Source organism: Rhinolophus sinicus, linkage group LG02 (assembly GCF_036562045.2).
Source record: "Rhinolophus sinicus isolate RSC01 linkage group LG02, ASM3656204v1, whole genome shotgun sequence".
NCBI lineage: Eukaryota > Metazoa > Chordata > Mammalia > Chiroptera > Rhinolophidae > Rhinolophus > Rhinolophus sinicus.
In genome coordinates, this window is record NC_133752.1 from 163720765 (window position 1) to 163743368 (window position 22604).

Consider the following 22604-nt stretch of genomic DNA (forward strand, 5'->3'; position numbering starts at 1 on the left):
TTGGTTAGAAGCCCTTGTTTTTCATCACTTTGAATACTTCCTGCCACTCCCTTCTGGCCTGCAAAGTTTCCGTTGAGAAACCAGCTGAAAGTCTTATGGGAGCTCCCCTGTAAGTAACTAGTTGTCTTTCTCTTGCTGCTTTTAAGATTCTGTCTTTGTCTTTTACCTTTGCCATCTTAATCATGATGTGTCTTGGTGTGGGCCTGTTTGGGTTCATCTTGTTTGGGACTCTCTGTGCATCCTGGGCTTGTATGTCTATTTCCTCTGCCAGATTAGGAAAGCTTTCAGTCATTATTTCTTCAAATAAGTTCTCGATCCCTTGCTCCCTCTCTTCTCCTTATGGTACTCCTATGATGCGAATGTTGTTACATTTGATGTTGTCCCACAGGTCTCTTAAACTATCTTCATTTTTTAAATTCTTTTTTCTTTCTGTTGTTCTGATTGGGTATTTTCTACTACCTTGTCTTCTAAATCACTGATTCGATCCTCTGCTTCATCTAATCTGCTGCTGATTCCTCTAGTGCATTCTTCATTTCAGTTATTGTATTCTTTATTTCTGACTGGTTCTTTTTTTATGGTTTCTATGTCCTTCTTTATGCTTGTTATCTCTTTGTTGAAATTCTCACTATAAAAGCCTTTTTGAAAGTTAAATGAATTAATGGCTTTGATTTTATTATAGAAATTGGGTTTTAGATAGTTTATGTAAGAATTCTATTATCATTGTTTTTTATACTTATACTTGGCAAAGCCCCACAGATCCTGTCTCTTTAATTTAGATAGATTCAAACTCCTCATGCAAAACTCCTTTTAGTGTTTTATTAAATGGATACATTTAGTTTTACTTTGCATGTTATCTTCATCTAGTCTTAAAATTAATAAAAAGGAATGTCTAACTGCTTATCTGTCTATCCATCCATCCATCCTCCATCTGTGGCACTTTAGTTAAGCTGTTTTGGCTATCTAGGACTGTGTGTCACATTAAGTAATGGTAAATAAAATACTGACTATACTTTTGAATAGTTGAAGCATTTGAATGTAATCCCAAGAATCATTAACTTCAGGAAAATCATATAAAGAGAGATTTTAATGCATCAGTAGAATTGCACTGGATGACTGACATAAATTAAAAGGAAATAAGATAACAGATTATGTTCACCTAACTTAAAGCAGAATATATCACTATGAAATAATATGAAGTTTTTGAAAATATACACCAAAACTGAAATATTTAAATATGGGTCATCCAGAAATATGCCCTTATTTCAACCTTTTTCAATATTTGGAAATTTCTATTTAAAGCCAAAAATCAAAATCATGGTTTCAAGGTCACATCTTATTATTTATTCAATAAATAAACACCAAAGAACAAATACTTGCCAGAAATAGGTTCTGGGGATATAGATTCTAGTAAACACCTTGATCATCAACCCTCTTCATAAATTTTAGTTTTGACATGTGATTTTTTTTTCTTCAGTATCAAATCCTCCTTACCCCAAAGATGAACACTGTACATTATTCAAAAGAATGTGACAGAGAGCTGGCATTAATCTCTCAAGAATTTAATGGCAACATATCCTTCTGTTTCTGGACATATTGGAGGTAATGCCAATAACACCTGACACATTCTTTATCTATGGTGAATAAGCTACCTTACCCTACTGAATTATTCTGATAACAGATGCTTTGCTGAGCTATAAAAATTTTGATTCTTATGCATACTCTGGTGAACATAACTAATCCTTTCCATAATGACTTTGAATTCTTACAATGAACACTGATCTGTGTAACAGAACTTACACTGTATTATTTTATAGTCTGTTAAATGCTTTTGAATATATTATATATATATATATATATAAAACATGTAATATATATAATATATATGATATATATGTATCTCATATATATGTGTGTGTATATATATATATATATATAATCTTAATTGGTTTTGTGAGTTAAGCAGTATAGGTATTACAATCCTCAACATACCAGTGAAGAAATCAAAGCTTAAAGAATTTAAAGCTATTTCCCAATGATGTACAGCTATTCTGCAAATTTATCAGTGAATAATCTACAAGTCCCGAGTATAGACGCTATTAAGCTTTCATAGAGTATTTATCTTATAACAGTGATGTAAGAATGTATGTGAGTATAACTTGTCAGCCAGCTGTGCATTCAACCCATAGTTAAATTATTCACAGTATATTTTCCCAGTGTGTTGATGAAAATATCATGTAATCACAGAATTATTGCACAAGAATTTAGGACCTACTAAAGGTTATATGGTAAACTTACTACTATTAAAAATAATGAAATATTGTGTGTTCACCACCCAGAGTCAGTTTTCTTTCGATCACCATATACTGGATCCCCTTTACCCTCATCTACTACCCCTCTCCCCACTTACCCTCTGGTAACCACTAAACTATTGTCTGTGTCTATGAATTTTTGTTTCTTCATTTGTCTGTCTTGTTCTTTTGTTGTTTTCAGTTTTATACACCACATATCAGTGAAATCATGTGGTTCTCGACTTTTTCTGTCTGACTTATTTTGCTCAGCATAATAATCTCAAGATCCATCCATGTTGTTGCAAAATCTACGTAACTTTACTAACAATTGTCACCTCAATAAACTTTAACTTAAAAAAATGAAAATATTTATTGATTTTGTAATTATTAACATTTATTATGCCTACTGTTTGCTAGGCATTGTGCTGGTTACTTTACATAAATGTTACTAAAATAATAGCTAATACTTATCACTATAAGTCACTAAGATTTGGGGGATTGTTAATGAAGCATAATGTAACCCATCCTGACTGACAGATGCTGAGAACTACATGTATTCCCATTCATTAAAATTGTGAGTCATTACATCATTATTTTAACTATCAAAACTGTAAAAGATGACCTTGGTTCTAAAAAAAGCAGTATATTTTACTACAGAAGATTTTTATTTCTTGTTTCAATATACTTCAATATATTTTCTAACAGCTGTCCATTGAGATTATAGGGGGTCATAACTAACACTGTATCATAATAGTTAAAGCAGTATTCCTGAATCAGACTACTGGTTTGAATCCCAGTACCCTCCTTACTAGCTATATGAGCTTGGGCAAGTTATTTCACATCTCTGTGCCTCATGTTGATCATCTGGAATGATAATAATTAGTGCCTTCCTCATAAGATCCTTGTCAGGATTAAATAATATAAAAAATTTAACTGAAAATCCAGTCAATGAAAAATGAAACCTTTAAACAATGAATGATTATGAAGAGTTAAATCTTTTTTTTAAGGTCACCTACATTCACATAAAAAGACTGTGTGCAGTGTTCATTTCTAGGAATTAGGATCATGAGTGATTCTTTTACCTTCTTTGTGTTTTTCTAAATTGCAGAATAGTCTACAATGAAGTATTACTTTGTAAATATAAAAAAAATCAATCAATTTGTAAATTTCTAAAACTGATAATTTACACATGAAATTAAGAGTTAAATATGAAAATATAAAATGTATGCTTTTCCTTTTCTTCTAAGGGATCATGTAATTTTAGAGACTGATGGAACATTAGGTGGTCACCTAGTTCAGCCTGTAATTTACAGGAAAAAACGTTAAAAAATTCATTTATTCACAAATATGTACTGAGTGTCTACTACATGCTAGATATGGTTTTACACTGTAAGAATAAGCAGCAAAACATGGCAGACAAGTGACAATACACAGAAAATGAATGTAGGTCTACTGTCCATTATTCAACAGCTTTAGGAACAGATATGCTGAAAATCCAGAATTTTTGGATTTTAGAAAGGTAGCATAGTGCTATGATTCAGGTCTGTAATCGAACATTAACATACCTAAAGTAAAATGTATCAAAGTTCATACTAAATAGAATTAATATAAAAGCAGCCTCACATCAAATCAGATCAGTTTTCAATCACCAAATGAGTTCAAGCCATGACAGGTATTGCTAACAAATGAAGTATGATAAACTTTAGGCTTTCAGAATTTTTTAGATTTTAAACTGTGGATAACGGATTGTGGCCTATATGCAATATGCCAGGTGGGGTAAGCGCTACAGAGAAACAGAGTACGGGAGACAGGGAGAGTGTGTGTGTGTGTGTGTGTGCATGCGCGTGTGCAGGGACATGCAGTCAGGAAGGGGCTCTGTGACACGAGAGCAGAGATCCAAGGGATTGAATTTTGAAGATAACTGGGTGCAGAGTATTCTCAGCAGAGAGAAGATAAGATGCAAAGGCTGAGGCGGAAATGTGTTTGGTATGTTTAAGAGGGGACAATCAAAAGTGAGTGGTGGGCTGGCCCAGTGGCTCAGGTGGTTGGAGTGCCGAGCTCCTAACGCAGAGGTCGCCTGTTCAATTCTCACATGGGCCAGAGAGCTGCGCCCTCTACAGCTAGTCTGTGAACAATAGCGCTCCCTGGAGCTGGGCTGCTGAGAGCATACGGAGGTTGGTGTGAGCTGCTGTGAGCTGGTAAGCTGCTGTGCTGCCGTGAGCTGCTGACTGCCTCAGTCAGGGGGAGCGCAAGGCTCATAATACCAGCTTGGGTCAGGGAGCTGTGTCTTACGCAACTAGACTGAGAAACAACGGCTTGAACTGGAGTGGGAGGAAATGAGGTCAGAATGGTGAGGCGGGTAAAATAGGGATTCACTTAGGGCCCTGAAGACCATCTTAGACTTTGCTGAGATGAGAAGGAGGAGGAAATTTGAGGGTGGACAGTGGGTGGGACACAGAGCTTGGATTTTGACATTTTAAGTCTGAGACAGCAATTAGTCATCTTCTCGAATTGTGCTATTTACTGCAATTGCCATTAGTTATCCTTATTTACACTAGCTACATTTCAAGTACTCGACAGCTGCATGTGGACGGCACAGATAGAGACTATTCCTATCCTTGCAGAAAGTTTTACTGGACCGCACTGTCCTAGGAACTGTTTTATTGAGTGCCTACTTTAGGCAAAGCAATGGTGTAAGGAAGATAAACAAGGAGGACTCTCTACTTTGGAGGGACTTCTGGAGAAGAGAGAGATATGTTAAATATTAAAACTAGAGTTCAGTATAAAATGTGTTTGAAAACTGATTTTGTTGGGGCAAACTATATGAAACATGGCTTCTTAGGAAGAAGAATCCACCTCACCTTGGTGGATTGACCTCACCCAGTCAATTTGTTTCATTAAATGTCAGCTAGCTCTGGCCTCCGTTGAAGGAGATATGGCAACAGGATCACAAAAAGTGAGAATGGAGAATTCTGAATCTTTAGCACTTTAAGTGACACTAGGCACCAAAGTAGTGTGAATCAGAAAACCTTTCCCTCAGTCTCCTTGATTTCCTCCTCCTCTTTTCCTCTCTAATCTTTTGTTAGCTATACTTTAAGTTCTAAGCTACTTGAGGGCAGAGATACATTCTTTTCATACTTTTGGTTTGGGATATTGTAACAGCAAATGCTTTTTTTCAACTATAACATGGAACAGATAATCTGTCTAAGGCTTTTTGTTTCACATACAGAAGTAGTTTGAACTCTGAAATAATAGCACTTCTGGGATAGTTTATGGAAGAAACAAGGTACAATACTTGAAATTGGGAATGCTTCAGAAAGCTTGAGATGTATAGGGATCAAACACACAGAGTGTCCTCTTATTGTGCAGTTTAACCAATTCATGCCAACAAAGTGTTTCAATCATGATTTCACTCTTAGTTATTCTGTCTCTTATAAGTTCAGAATGTGTTCTATTTCCATTACCTAAATATAACCTGTCAAGATAGTCACAGATCAGAATGGAAAGTATTTCTTTTGATACTACTAGACACATTCAATCTTTTATGAAATTATGCTCTGTCTTTAGGTTTGTTCTAATTTGATTTGATTGCTTAGTAGCACTGAGTCAGAAAATGTTGGCTGTCATATTTACAGATTGCCAACCTGTACATATTTTTATATCTTGATGATTTCCTGAAAGTAATGTTAGCTATCCAGAAAAATTGAATAATCCCTAATTAAGAATATATACATAGTGCCCCCCTCCCAACCCATGAGGCATATATATGTGGACTTAAAACCCAAGAAGCTGGTTGTACAAGTTACTTCACTGAAAATTGTTTAGAAATGTGCAGTTTTGCTCAGTCAGTCCATACTCTCCTAATAGTATAGTTAAACTTTTACTGTCTCGAACCACAGAAATTCTGGGGTTGTTTGTTATAGCAGCAATTTTCCATAATTAATAAACCCTCTATCATTTCTTATAGTAGAAATTAGGTCAATTACTATAAAATTTTCACTTAGTGTTTAGGCTCTGAATACCAATAACTCTCATTACAAGATAGATAAATATTTAAGTACGTATCAAAAGCATACTGAATTTGATGCTGAGAACATCTTACTGCACGACAGAAGCCAGGAGCAACAGCCCTTGGCTGGTTGCCAGTTGAGTGATCTCTTAGATGAATTCTGAATTCAATTAAGTATTTATGATACAGATAAAGAGTTGTTTAGCCAAGTTTGGAGAAATACCATAAAACATCCATATTCAAGTTGTCAACTTTTCAAAACAGGACTGGACTGAGTTATTGAGGAAGCAAAAATGGGGGAAGTTATTGAGGAAGCAAAAATTCAGTTAAAACTTTTTTAGCTTGTTCACAAACAAATACACTCTTCAGTCCAAATGGATAAACATACCTGGTACATCTGGGCATTTTCCCTTTGAAAGTCTGTGTAGAAAACGTGGTCACCATACGGGCAGACGTAGCTTGAAGTACCCCTCAGCTACCTCGCTTTTGTAAAACCCACTCATTGTTTTTTGTTTATCTTTAGCACTGCCCGTGGCTTGATTCTCACATATAACTAAGTTAGGTCTGACACTTGCTAATTCTAGTTATCACTAAGCAGAAAAAAATAACTTAAAAAACCCCACAAAAAGCTTAATATTTTAATTCAAATAAATTATGTGAAACTTTTAAAAGGGAAAATTACTACATAAGTTGTTTGCAAACAATACAAAATTAAATTAAATGCTTTAAGTCCACAATGTAATATTAGTTCCAATTGCAAGAAAATTTTACTAGATGTGAAAGCCTAGGAGTTTCAGCATTGTTTTAATATATGAGTGTGTTATATAGTCTTTAAGGCAAAATCAAAAGATGTCAGTATTAAAGAAAAAAAAGCCTCTATCTTTGTATAGGGCACTGCCACCTTCTAACAGAGCATCTGTCACAATGCACGTGGCACAAATACAGAACGCCAAGGTGCCATGCGACTTGTTTCAATCCTGAGCTAACTTGACATGCTTCCAAAGCAAACTAGCAGGATATAAAACAAAGTTTTGATAAGAAGCTCAAAGACAGAGGCACTGAGCACCTAGCATGGTGCTGAATGCAGTTTCCTCTTAATACATGTTTGCTAAATGATGGATTTAAGATACAAATATAAACTCTAACCCATATTATTGGCTTTATTGATGCAGGTGTTTATGCCTTTATCATGTTCCAAAAGGATTTAAGACAACTAAAAAAACACGTATAAAATATGATAGAAATAAACTGGGAGTAAATGAAAGTTGCCACAGGGTAACTGAATAAGATGGAGCTAGTAAGCACATACTTTACAACTACATCTTCACTGTATAAGACAAACTATACAGTATCTTTCTAGTGAAGAACGACGTTATTTAATTTGTTGCATTTTCTTTTCTACAAATATACAGAATAAACAGTAAATAGGATTTTTCCTAATGAAGAGTCTGAGAACTAGGAGTCTATACTTTGACTCAAGGAAACATTTTTAGTTCCAGAAATCATTGTTTAGAATAAACAACAAAAGAGAAGACAGTGCAGGCTCTAGACGCAAGATTAGTAAAATGTGGGGGGAACCAGAGAACAAGGGCCTTCACAGATTTACCTGAGCACAGGGAATAGTAATAAGTAAAAGTGTGCTTGTGAGATGTATTATGGAACCAAATGAACCAAAACCACTGGAAATCTTTATTTAAAACACACAACAGGGTGCATAAACCACTTTACCTCAGACACCCAGAGAGTTCACTTACCTATTGCTTGAGCTAAGGCTATTACAACCTCCTGGCAAGTTGTGACTTCGGTGACCCCACAAACAATCCTCTGAACACCATCCACCCATACTTTAAGTTCCATGGTGCACCAGCCAGTCACCCAAGGGTCCTGAGACTGGTCATCGGAGGTGTCAGGTCATGTCTCTGGCTATGGAAACACGGAGATGGCAGTCTGTACAATCAGCTAAAAAGAGGAGAAATCACTTTTAATAGAATGAATCTTAATATTTCTTCTAGTGAGCAAGTATTACACAAATTTTCATATGCCATAATCCTACTCCCATTAACGACCATGTGCTTATTTATTTTACAGAACTGAATTCAGCAGCATGAATGCAACGCTAGCCACCTATCATGACATTGTTTCGTATTACTATTTTCATAATTATAATTTTAATCATCAAGTCAGTCTCTATTGAGTAAATAAGTCTTCTTTACTCAACCAACCCTACTGCTCTCAACATATACGTTGTTTCTTTCTTCTCAACACAAATTATTTCATTAGGATCATTTCTGAGGTTTAAAAGAAAGAAAAAAGTTTTTGTCATTTTAGGAATCATAAATAATTGAACCAGTTTCTACAGCCTTGCCAGTATCTCTAGGGGTATCTTCATAATTCTACTGCATTCCTTCGTTTCACGTGTCCCTTGCCTCTTTCGCTTCCCCAAAGGACTGAGAGTGTCATCTTCGCCACTGAAACTCCAACATGAAGTGCAGCACAAGGCTCAGGTGTACAGAAAATATTAGTTGGAAGAACTGAATTCCTTTGATGGTGGACAACTTCCTAGTATACGGACTGCTTGTCCTGTTCTCATTTATTTAATTGGTGTTTGAGAATTTTCTTAAATTGTGTTATTCAAATAATATAAACCTTAACCTTTTGATATACTTGCTATTTTCCCCCGTGTTTGATTTTTTTTTTGTTTTGTTTTGTTTTTTGTTTAGCTGCATTATGTGCCAGGCAGAAATTTTTATTCTCATATGGTCAAACCAAATGCCTCTGTTTCTTCTATTGATTTGAATGTTATTATTAGTCTGCTAAAAATCAATTATACATGATTCTTTTTCCTGTGGGTTTTTAAAATCTCAATGCTTTCTGTGTTAATCTGTGATTTGTTTGTCCTTTGTCCTGTGATTGTCCTATTTCTTTGCTCTTTTTGAAAAAAGAATGCTAATGTGCGATATAATGAACATTGATTTATGCGATATAATGAACATTGATTAATTAAAGAGAACAGTTGAATTTGTTTAAAGGTGTACAATGGAATTGGTGTTTACAGAAATTAATAACTGATTTAAAAGTTTATTTAGAAAACCTAAAAATTTTTCTTGTAAAACAGTTAATTACAACAGTAACTTAGTCTTGGTACATCCTCTTAAAGGACCTTAAACAGGTCTAGGCCACCTCGTCATCTGGGTAGATGAGTCGGAATACATGTAAGGTGAAGGAGAATAAACCTACTTTCTCCTAATAATAAACCTACTTTCTCCAGAGAAGTTACAAAAATCTTTTTGTCATCCTAAAAACAAGGGAAGGGGGGGGAAAAAGTCACACTCCCCACAAAAACACCTATCATTTCAAAGAAACTTATGAGGCTCATTTTTAAGTTCTATAAAGGTTTCAGTATACCACCACATATTTTTCTATTGGAAAATATCATTTCACCTTGAGCTTTTAATCATTAAGCGAATACAAATGAACATAAGACACATGTACATCTGTTAAGTATTACAGAGTTGTGCGCAAACACTGAACATAACTAATATTGTTTAGTTAATATAAATTTGCAGGGTGTTTATCTGTTTGATCAGAGACTTCCTACCACAGCTCATCCCAGAGAAGACCAGCGCTTGTGTTTCTGTTTTAACACCATCAATAACATCTTTCAATCCTTAAGGAGGGTAGGAAATGCCTTAATGATTTCAGATCAATGAACCACATGGTCCAAAACTGGATTTCTAGGAGGGCCACTATTTCTAGTATATGGCTTCTATCAAGTTTGGGGCTGTCCTGACAATTATCCCAAACTTCCCTAAAAATCATGGTGTTATTCATGAGAGTCATTTGAAGAATCTGTCCCACTCTCTTCCCAACAGAAGCCCCTAGTACTCCCTTCCAGGAGCTGCCACGCTGTTCTGCTCCTCAGTCCAACTCCTGCAGCTCTGCTCCCAGCCCCAGAACTAGACTAGAGAGGAAAATGAAAGTCCTACACTGTAGGTGCGTGTGATGGATTGGTCATCTTTGGAACTAAAGACTCAGGAAGCAAAAGGGCTTCGGCATCTCACTTGGAATTTGGAATACATTTTTCCATGGAAACAGTGATGTAGGTAGAAGTAAGACTCTACTGTAAGGGTATTGACATAGTTCAGTTCTTGTTTTCATCATGAGGCTTCAATATTCAAACCAGTATTATCTTAATGTTGATAATGAAGAACTAGGTTTAGTAAGTAACATGCTACCGGGGGACAAGTGTTCTTTAGCTAAGAATCATTTATTCTCTTAAAAGCCTATTGAAATTAAGCATCTGCTTTTGTAGAGACATATGCCGCCAAGGCCAGTGTTTCAATAAAGCAATCACAGTCAATCCTTATTATTCGTGGGTTCCTTATTTGTGAATTTGTAACCCCAAAACTAACACTTGTGGCAATTTCATGGTAATTCGCAGACATGTATACAGAAGAGAAAAATCTGAGTTAGCCAATCCACACATTCCCAGCGGAGGCTGGGCAAAGCCAGTGCTCTGTTTCTTTCTGCTTTCATACTGTCAGATGTCCTTTTCTCAGTCTATTTAGCGCCATGTTTTTGCTTTTTTCTTTCTTTTTGTGTGTGTGTGTGATTTCATGGTTTAAAATGGCCCCCAAGCATCGTGCTGAAGTGCTGTCTCGTGTTTCTAAGTGCAAAAAGACTGGGATGTGATTTATGGACAAAAATACGTGTTGTGAGGTAAGTTTTATTCAGGCATGATTTACAGTGCCGTTGGCTGTGAGTTCAATATGAATTAATCAACAATATCTACTAAACGCGGTGTTTTGAAACAGAAAAGCACATAAAACAAGGTGATCAGCTGACGGAAACTGTTGTGACCACAGGCTCTTGTGAATAACAAGAACTGACAGCGTATTTTTACATGGTGTAACTTCCTTGTGATGGCAAACGTCAAGCTACTGAGCAAACTCCATTACTCCCTGGACCCTACACACAAGCATACAGGTGGTTTATCACCAATTTTAACATTTCCTTCATTGCTAGTTTTGCTTAAGATCTGAGCTTACTGCACATCAAAGCATTTTTTTGTAAAAACAATATACGGATAAACTGGGTTATAATAAAACTTTCACAATCAGACTAGCTACTTTAATTAAATCAAATACTGATACTAGCCATTAATTCTTTTGGCATCACAGAGAAAGAGATTCAGCACAGTGAACACGGTATATTCTGAATAGTACTTTTTAGAATTACTAATAATCAAATACTAAAATTCTCCTTGGTATAAAACACTGGTTAAAAAAATAAAAACTAAAAGGAGTTTAAGTTACCTCATCCTAAAACTGATGTGGAAATTAAATAAAGTTATGTAGAAAGCGTTAACTTTTTAATGGTCACATGATTACTGAGGTAAGAAGAAAATGTCTATGGGTACCTGTTGCCTGTGGAGGTGGGAAAGGAACTGAAGATGAACAAACAACCTGGAGAACATGACAGGATGAAGCACAATGTGGGAGGAGGACAGGGGAGAGAGTGAAAACACATGAGGAAGGGGGTAAGAACAGTTTGGTACATACAGGTAAACAGTTTTTGGAAAATTGCCTCCGAGGCCATCCGTAAATTAGTTACCTGCCCCTGAATTGCTGTGTTGAGGTCATGCATCTTGTAACACTCTGGTTCTGTATTTTGGAAATCCAGTTAAACCAAAGTTGCTTTTAGCAAATGCATTATTTTCCTATAACACAATCCTGCAAATGGTGTCACAGAAAGTGGGTTGTTATAAAAAGGTACACAATGTTAAAAGTGGCTGTTAAAGTAAAATGACCTTAGCAATATAAATAAGCGCCTCTCAAAATGAATTCTTGACAACAGTATTCCTACGAGATGCACCACGGGGAAATAAGGTGCCACAATTTGGGAAACACTTCATAACACATCGTCTCTGGGTAACAACGCAGAGCAAGATAAAGGTTCTGACCCCCCCCCCCCCCGCCCCAGTAGAGAAACTGGTTAAACTCTGTTAAATTTACTCAATGACAGCCTGGGGGTTGGGGATGCGAAAAGGGGGCATAATGCCTATAAAAGACCCCCCTGAACTACAGGATACAAATTACCAACTTTTGGGAAATATGCCTATACAAATGAGATTTCTGCCAGCCCTTTAATGTATTTTGAGGCACCTAGAAGTGATGGATACACTGTTCGAAGTTTTACTTGTAGGAACAATACAGAACAAATGAGAAAATTTAATAGAATCCAAACTTTTCTTTCTCGTAAATGAAAAGTCTTTATGGCCACGATTAAGCCATCTCTTCTAAAGATGGGTTTTACATTTTTCTTTTTAGAGACTAATATAAATCATATGATTTTTTCTTTGCTGGTACGTTTTCTAGAAGTTCACAATGCTAAGCAATCTCTGCATATTAATTATTAAATCCAAGAAACCCATGCGCTTTCCTCTACTATGCATCACCCTCCGGTCAGCCACAGCATTGAAAAACACTCAATGACTGAACATTGCCCAAATATTACCTACTCAAGTGACCGTTCTGCAATTATGGCAAAGAATGTCAGTACTTCCTATCTGCTGAGCGCGGTGCATTGTGTCTCATTTATCCCCCACAACACAATTCAGCGAGTTAGCTATCATTAGCCTCATTTTAAAGATGAGAAAAGTAAGTCTCAGACAGCTTAAATAGCTCACTCTCCCAAGGTCATAATCCTAGTAACTTAGGGAGATAGACTCAAAATTGGGATAAGGAAACTAAAGAATGAATAAGGTAGGCTTTTCCAAAAGGATTCACCGTATCCAAATGAATGTTTTTAAAATGTCCTAAGTTATATTAAGAAATCTCATCTATCACTTGCTGGAAATTTATTTCTATCAATAAACAATGATCAGACAACGTGCACAAACTTGACATTCCAGGAAAAAGAGGCAAACAAACTAAATCATGCTAAGAAACTATAGTTTTAATTCAGAGAACCTATGAAAAATAAATGCACATGTCAGCAAAATGAGTGTCTGATGGTCAGGTTCATTTTTCAGCATCAATTTGGGAAAATTATATCCATATTTATTTTTATAGAATCCTAAATAAAATGTTTGCATGTTTGTGATAATTTTTAAATCTTGCCTTAAATACAAAGCAAAGCTTCGTAGAAATTTCCAGCATTTTCTTTAAGTTCACACCATTAAAAACAACTTTCTGGAATAAGCCATTTTATTTAAGGAAACCTTGATAAACAAAAACAGCATGCAGTGAGGTTCAAATCCTGAGTATATTTACTACTTACTGTGCAACTTAATTCAAGATGTATAACTTTTCAAGTGGCACTTGTAAGAAATGGAATGTCTTTTTCTTTAATGTACCCAGTGCAGGGCTTGACAAAAGTATGAATTCAACAAAAGTTAAATAGCATCCATGTAAAAAATTTCAATTGCATCTAGTATAAATATGGTATGAATCAAGTTGAAGTTACTGGTATGAAAATACTGACCCTTCATTAAGAATTATGTTTAAACAAATAAACTTTTAAGATGAATACAACCAGTAACTTAAGTTTTTTTGGTTTTTTTAAAACTTTTGTTTAAGTGTGTTTTTCCAGGACCCATCAACTCCAAGTCAAGTAGTTGTTTCAATCTAGTTGTGGAGGGCGCAGCTCACAGTGGCCCATTTGGGGATCGAACCGGCAACCTTGTTGTTAAGAGCACCGCGCTCTAACCAACTGAGCTAACAGGCTGTCCCGCTTTAGTTTTTTATTTAGCATCAAATTTAGTGCTACAAGAGCCATTACCTTCAGTTGAGTTTCTTGTTCAAAGCCCATTTCCAGACAGGTTACTGACAACTACAGTACATTTTTCTAAATCATATATAATGTTAAACCCATATCTATGACTTTGAAATGGAGACTGTTCCCATACCCAGAAGTGTTAACCAACAGTTCATAAAATAGTATCAAAATCTTTTAGAAATACTTTGCCAGGATGATACTTATTTCTGAACTAACAACTTGGGTAAATTTTAACCTGTCAGTTAAAGCTCTGAGCAAAAATACAGGATCACTACGTAATAATTATACCTTAAGAAAAAGCAAGATTTTTACAATTACCCATTTCGGGAAGTAAGTGTGTTTCCAATAACCAAAGCTAGGCTTAAAAGCAAGCTCTGCTTCAAAACAATTCCTTTTACCAGTCTAATATACTAACCAACACCAACAAAAAGTCATTTCTTCCCTATCCTCCCCTCCCCAAATGGTTATCATTTGTAAAATCATCCTAATACCTCATGGTAATACAAGGGTATGTTTATTAGATTTACTTCTAGGTGACAGAACACTAATAAAGCAAGTATTTTGCTTGGGATTTTAAGTCTGGAACATCATACCTTCAAAAGTGTCAGGAGAAAAAAAGCACAGAGAAGTCAGAGAGCCATGGGTGGCATGAGACAATAGCCACCTGGTAGGTATGAAGGGATGTCACAAAAAAGATGGAAATGAATTGAGACCAACACACAGAAACATAGAATTCAGCGTAGGTCAAGGCCTCCAGTGGCCCTTGTAGCCCTCATGTAAACCAACTGCTGATGATTTCCATCTCTCCAGTGGCAGTAGCCCTGAGTCAACTTAACTGGGATGCCACTATTCCACCATACGAACACCACTAATCTTGGCACATGCGTCTTTCTTCTCTTTTGCCTTCATTTCGACCATTCCAGTCTTGCCATATTCTTCTTCCCAAGGCATAAGCTTACCAACAACACCACAAAATACATTTTGCTCTACTTGGCTCTAATGAACCTGTAAACTCTTCACATCTACAGATGTCAGAGAGTGATGGACATATGATGGTACTGTCTCCAGGCACATAAAGGTCACTCACGTCAAAGACTTTACTGAAACAAAATAGGTAAGATACCTTGCCTTTCAGAGCTAGCAACCCACCGGCCATGAACCATTACAATCATTTCACTGACACAGAAGCTGGCCAGATTATATCACTTATCATTATATATCCAATTATATGATTGGATCAAGGTCAGGTGGACAAATGCTAGCAGAGCCAATCTTTGTAATACTATATTAACTTGGATTATTCTGAAAACTGAAATGAAATGATTAAGCTTTGCATATATTGAAATAAATTAAGTATCCAGTATAGAAGTTATTGAGGGAGTTAGTTGCTCCTCTAAAGAACTCTAGTTAAAACAGAACATAAAGTGGGGGTTACCACTGATATAAGAACATTAGAGTGAAACAACTGTATGTGGTCTGTTCTTGCTAATTTTCTTAAATGTTTATAGTAGGTGGAACAGAGGGGACCTTGAAATATAAAAATAATATATCATTGGGTTCCATTTCTTGCTGCAGTAGTATAAAAAGGAACGTAAAACACCATCTGCTTTGCAATTACATCTTTGTGAGGGGCCCAGTCTACTTTTGGCCCTCCAGAGATAGTTGAAGGCATGTGTATAGTGCCAAGTTCTGTGATGGTTTGATGGTTTAACTCCTGATAAAGCTCTGAGGACTGGGATAAGAGATCACACTTTCAAAGTCTTAATGTGAAAAATCCTGAACTCTGGCACCAGTTAAATCATGCTTTCTATTATATGTGCTATTTCATGCTCTCTTGCACAATCATTAGAAAACTGGCAGTTATGATGTACTTCTACTGGAAGAAAAATTACTGAAAACATGGTGATATTTTAAAGACAGATTTATGTACAGATTTGGGATGTTTCTCCTTAAGCAGATATACTTTGATATCTTTTTATAAACCAACACTTCAAATGAAAACATGTCCTTGTTTTTAACTGAATGTAGCTAACAGCAAGAATAATAAAGAGCTAACATTTACTGAACTCTAATACGTGATAGATGCAAAGTTAACTGTTTTATATATTAATATATAGTGTTTTTTATTTAATCCTTTCTATATCCATTTGTAGTTCTATGTGACATGAATTCTTATCAGACAAATGAGGAAAACTGAGGTATAGAGAAATCAGTTACTCATCCAAAGTCATTCAGCCAGCAAAAGGCAGATCCAAATCTGATAATGCTCTTAACCATTAAAAAGCTACTTATATTTACAAGGTAACGTTATTGTCAAGTTTGCAAGCACATTTGCAATCACCACTCCTGGCTCAGGAGAGAAAGTAATCAAACAGATGTGACCAGATTATAAAACTTCTACTAACTTTAATTTTAAGGTTTAATTTACACAGTATATAAAGCAGCATGGTTTAATTTTTTTTTTATTCCATTACTATATTTATTCAGTTATGAAGTACTAAATGTTTTAAGAGTCTGCAAGCCAGAAACTGTATTTGGCAAAACTAAACATGCATGATCCCTAAAAATCTTTGTTAAACTATTTCAATTCATAGGACAAAAAAAAGCATCCATTCAAACAATTTGAAAAGGTAGTTTCTCTTTAATCTTTAAGAATAAAGAATAATTTTCCTTATTCTACTTATTTCTTGAAGAAAATCTAAGTCAATTGAGTAATTTAATCCCTATATGATATTCAAAAATAGATGCACCATTTGCTGATATTTTAAAGTATGCATAATAGGTATTTTCTATTGTAATAAAATTTTAATAAGAGGATAATTATTCAGTGTAATGAAACAAATAATACTATTGTTCCAAATTGCCACACTTTATTCCTAACACCATCTTTAGTTGCCACTCTCTTTAAAGACACTGTGTGCTGCTCTGCATTTAGTTGGGAAAGTTGTGGGCTTCAAATAATCTAGGCAGTGTTGCATTTTTTTGTGGGTATTAGAGAAGATAGATGCTAAGTTTGAGATATGCACTGTGAAACTGCAGGGCAACAAGACCTGATATGTATTGTAAATATCATCAGAGATGCTGACTAACGTGATACTATACTTGACAACATTCTATTCATAGAATTGGGCTTAGGCCGCATCCCTGCCCTTTATGGAAACTACAGCACCTGGTGAAGATGGCGATGACCTGTCAATCAGCGGTCAGACTGAATGAGGAAAGCAATATACCTGCCTAGAGCACATGAATACATATAAATGGCTCAACTATAGGGTACAGCTACTGAAGCAATTAGCTGTTTAAAAATCCCAGTCACTTTTCAAATTAAATTGCTTGTTTAAGGGGGAGGGGAAACTCATTTTTGTTATGTTCAAATAGATTTATTTGCATTTCAATAGTATATCTGAGTTCCACAGAGTGTTTATATTTCATCAAGTCCTACATTTTCAGAGTAGAGAGCAAAGCTCAAGCACTGCTAATTCAGCAGTTATCCTGACAAAGGTCGCTTGCAGAAGTATCAATCCATGGAATGAAATGGGTCAAAAAACATGGCCAACTGACTACATCAGCGGTCACTAAAACCTGCCCTCTGCCTCAGTGAACTGCAAAGTAGGAAGAAAGCAGCAGCAAGGTAATAAGTCACTATTTAGATAGAAAGGAGCTGGGGATGGTATTGGGACAGTGTACCTGCCTAGGGGTTGAGAAAATAGGATTTTTAAAGAAATATTTTCATTGAAGTATAACATAATACAGAAAAATACAGAAATTTTAAGTGATAAATTTTCACAAAGCAAACACATCACAAGATTAAGAAGTTCCTAGTTCCAAACCCCTCCCTGAAAGACAATCATCATTCTGATCTCTACCGTCACAGACTAGTCTTGCCTGTTTTTGAATTTTGTATAAATGGACTATATTGTATGAGGTGGTGTCTGGTTTCTTTGGTGTAACAGTATGTTTGCTGAACTCTGTCCCTGTTTCTGTGAACAGTGGGAATTTATCCTCACTGCAGTAGAGTTTCCATTGTTTAAATATACCACAATTTATTCACCTATCTACTGCTGATGGACATTTGGGTTGTTCCCAGCTTTTGGCTGCTACAAATGCTGCTTTGAACACTTGTAGCTAGGGGTGCGGTCGCTGCATTCTGCAACTGCCTGCTAACTGATGGATCGCCCTGCCTTCCCGTCCTGTCTCTCCCCTTGCATACCTGTTCTATTTTTCATTGCTGGAGAAAGAAAGTCTTTCTTAAATACAGATTTGATTCCACACTCCTGCTGAGAATACTGCCTTCAGGATAAAATCCAAACTCTTCAAAGGTCACTGAGGTACTACCTCTTTATCATCTTGTAACTCTCCCAGTTCCCCTCTACACTTATGCCAAGAGATTTTAGTTCTTTGACTATATTATTCTTTCCAGCGTCTCTGAGCTGCATATGCTGCTCTTCCTCCTTGGAAAGTGCTTCTGATTTTTGCACATCCTCAAACTCACTTCAGCCTCCTTCCAGGCATCTTTCTCCCATCTTTGGACCCCTCTTTCGTTTGGAGGTGGCCACTCTCCCTGTACTTCCAAAGCACTGTGTTTTTTTTTATCATGGCAACTCTCAAAGGGCTTGTCTGCCTAACTCCTCTGATCCCAATATTACCTCCTGAACCCCTCAGCACAGTGGATAACAGATGTCACACCATGTGGTTGCTGAGTAACATGGGTGCTAACTGCACAGGACAGAAACTGACAATTTACATTTAACTCCGGTGTGCAGGGGGTGCGGGGGAAAGCACAGAACTAATGAGAAAGTGTCAGTGCCAGAGGAGACAAAATTGGCATTTAAGTATTGTAAGTAGGGTAAAGTCCTGCAGTATTGATTTAAACTCCTGGAATAAATGTTAAATCTTACCATTAATGATACTACTGTGAATATTATACCATATTGTAAAATTCTTCAATATGTCACAAGGCAATACCAAAAGAAGTAATATTATTGTTCTAATCTACAATTTGTGGCTTTCATGTGACCATAAATAAAACGTTTAATTGAATTAATGTTACGGATATTACTTTTAAATACTCAGTGAAAGGAAATGTGCAAGTAAATCATACTTATGAAAAGTAGACAGGAAAATAACTGCAAAAAATGTCTAATGTTCAAAAACGGAAAAAATAATCACTGTAGTATAAAATTCTCCTGACACAGCTTTCTCAACACCTTATCACTTAAGCAAAGCTTTTCTCTTTCTAAAAACAAATTAATCAAAATAGGCCACATGTCACTAGTCAAGAAGATATGCTCCACCCTACAAAGTCCGAGGGTTTGAGTAAAAAGAATGTAAGGAATCTAATGAAATCAAAACAAAAGAATTGATAAAGTAAAGAGCACAGACTTCTCAAGACATTTCCAGATTCCAGTTCAAATTACCTGAGTAACTTGTCTAGGATTATGAAGACAAATAGACATACCATAGAGTATATATGGTTAATATTCTCTTCCATTTCATAGCGTGAACACGACACAGGCTCTTTTCCCAACTGTTCTTTCAAATATGTTACTTGTTTTCTCAGTCAACAAGTTATTAAATTGCTATGTTCAGCTCCTTTGGGGGGGGGGGGAAGATAACTAATCTTTTTGATTTATAACTATATTATTTCAGAAAAGAATTAAGTTAAATAAACATATACCTAATTTCATTTTTAATCCTAGACTCCAAAAGTTCCAAACCATTTACAATAACTAGCAACTCATTTTCTTAATTATGATTCCATAATAAATAAAAAGTTATTAGTTAAATTTTGGATATTCTGAATTTATAAGAGCAATAAATATTTCTGTAGAGCTATCCAGCAAAGTCAGAAATTTGCATCTAGAGCTGAGAAGACAGATCCAATTCATCTAAGTATCAGAAAAGTGATATAAAGCTATAAAACTCATAAGTATACTCTAATTACACCCTTAAATAATATTGCTTTAGCATTATTGTACCAATTTATATCAGGTGGTCCTGTGCTTTCATTTTAAGACTGATCTAGACTTGCAATTCAGTATATTAATGTATGTGTATGTATATATGTGTGTGTGTTTTTGTTTGTATATCACATGTATCCACAGACACCACACTCTCTCTGCTTCCTTAACTATAGTTTAAATTAGAAGTCAGGGTTCCCTCCCTTCTTCACAACTGCTAATCTTGTGAACATAGCACATGCTTATTAAATTAATGAATTACCCAGTAGCTAACTGTTCAAGTTATGCAACTATTCAGTGTCAAAGCCAGGGGATTTATGTAATTCCGATTGCCTTAATTTCCACAAATCCATAATAATATTAATCTGACTGAGCTCCCAAAGAAGCAAAATAGTACAGACGTCTCAGGAACAAACTAAACAATGAAATACTCTAAAAGCTGTATATTTGAAAACCAATGTAAGACATTCTCAAAAACTCATGGCTTGTGTTTCAATGTGATGGATAACAACATATTCAGGGGAAAAGATAGATTAAATAAATTATTAAATTTTATACTATAAAAAAATCACACAATAAAATGATGTAAATCATGGGCTAATAAACAAAATGAAATATTCATGTTAGTTCTATATATTTTTAGTGCTCGGAAAACAATAAAAAGTCACAGTCCAATAATGAGCCAGCAGTTACCTTACTTACGAAAGGGGAATCAAGGATTCGAGGTCAAGGAATTTACTGCTGAAGTGGTTTTGGTGGGAGGGGCATTAGGGAGGTTTCAGCACTGAAGCATGGGATAGATTTTTCACAATCAAGAGGGATCTATCTATAGCCAGTCAACACGAGCACTAGTAGAAGCATAAACTTGGGCTCTTTTTGGAAGTTTTCCCACTGCTCAAAATTTACCTAGCAGAAACTAGAATGCATTAGAATGCAGTTGCTAATTTTTTTTCTTTTGGATTCAAATCCAAGGAACCAACCTTTTGTGCTTAGCTATTGAACCAAAAATCTTATTGAGGAGGTAAACAATGTCCTAGTTTCCTTTTTTAACATCAAGACCACTAACAAATTTCAAGTTATGATTCAAAAAAGCAAAAACAATGAGATTACTGAAAACAAACAAAAAAAAGCCACTGCTCAAATAAATCCAACACTCAAATTTGTGGAATGATACAAGGCAAGAAAATGAAATCATGGTTCAATTTTAAATACGTGATCTGATTCACATGCTCTTTGTTAATCACAGACCACCGGGGTCGGACACTCAGCAACACAGGTGATTACACAGAAGAAGAAATCACTGATAAATATCCTTTTCCTTTTATAGTTATCTATTAAATTGAGGCAAATCACCTGATTTCTCTAAATCAAGCCATTCGTTACACCTTGTATTTAAATAAATCCACTCAAGAACTACTATGTTTCCCTGAAAATAAGACTGGGTCTTATATTAATTTTTGCTCTAAAAGACGCCTTAGGGCTTATAGGGGATGTCATCCTGAAAAATCATGCTAGGGCTTATTTTCCGGTTAGGTCTTATTTTCGAGGAAACACGGTAAAAACCAGTAAAAGCAAAAGTCATCTTCTCAACTCCGAGGTCACAGAGTAATTCCTTCATAGATAACAGGGCAAAAAGGTTGACCTGAAAATCAATTACTAGCACCATTTACACACCATGAAGTTTTTACACAGTGTGCAATAGGTTATATAGTATAAGAATCACTGCAACTCTGAAATAACACTTTCTATTTTTTACACAGAAAAAGTCAATAGTGTTGACAAGTGTTAGATAACTTATAAAGTTAGGCAAAGCAGTTATCACTATTTTTTTGTAACAACCCCATCCCACCACTGCTACCAAAATCAAAACAAAACCAGAACTCAGGTCGCTAATCTTTAGTCCTCTAACACCAACCCTCCACAGGAGTCTCCCACAGGACTCTACCCACTCACACCCGTTATCCCCCCAGATTTATCACGAGGAAACTTGAGCAGCACACAAAAGAGGCTACTTTACACCTGCCTAAGCAAAAGCAAGGAATGGTGACTGTCTGATCTATTTAGCAAAGTTATTTATTCTGGGGATGCTGCGAAAGTCACGTTAAGAATTCACCTTCTAAGCCTCACACCAACCAGTACAGTACACTAAACTTCAGGAGAGAAGAAGCCTCATAAAACACAGAGCCTTGGATCGTGTGTCCTGTCCAATCACAAGGAATACCCATGATGTCCCTTCCAGTTCTGTGATTCTAATGCTTCACATTGTGAATGCCATTAAAATCGTTGTGTTTTTTTTTAAAGACAACTCAAAAACAAAGTTTTCTAGGAAAACAAGGGGAAAAAAAGTCCTACAATTATGAAGGAAGAATAAACATCCGTGAATGTTCCACAAATCTCTTACGCAGAAAAGATGAACACAGACCTGAGTTATAGGAAGGATTTGTCTTTGAAAACAAAGGGGTAATTTATCAGGCCAATAAATTCATTGTGAAGACACTAAAGTCAAATTAAATAAAACCAAGTGACAAAGCAATGTCCTAGTTTTATGTACTGGGAGTTAAGGCTTCA

General features: G+C 35.8%; 1 protein-coding gene across 3 annotated transcripts in view; it reads right to left on the reverse strand.

Annotated features, from left to right (window-relative positions):
* Positions 1-22604, reverse strand: part of RASSF8 (Ras association domain family member 8) — a 102021-nt gene that overhangs the window by 14499 nt on the left and 64918 nt on the right. For all 3 annotated transcript variants that reach the window (XM_019737627.2, XM_019737618.2, XM_074325909.1), the window contains one exon: positions 8052-8256. In XM_019737627.2, coding sequence (XP_019593186.1) covers positions 8052-8154 — 103 coding nt within the window. In that variant the 5' untranslated portion in view covers positions 8155-8256. The remainder of the gene's footprint in view (positions 1-8051; positions 8257-22604) is intronic.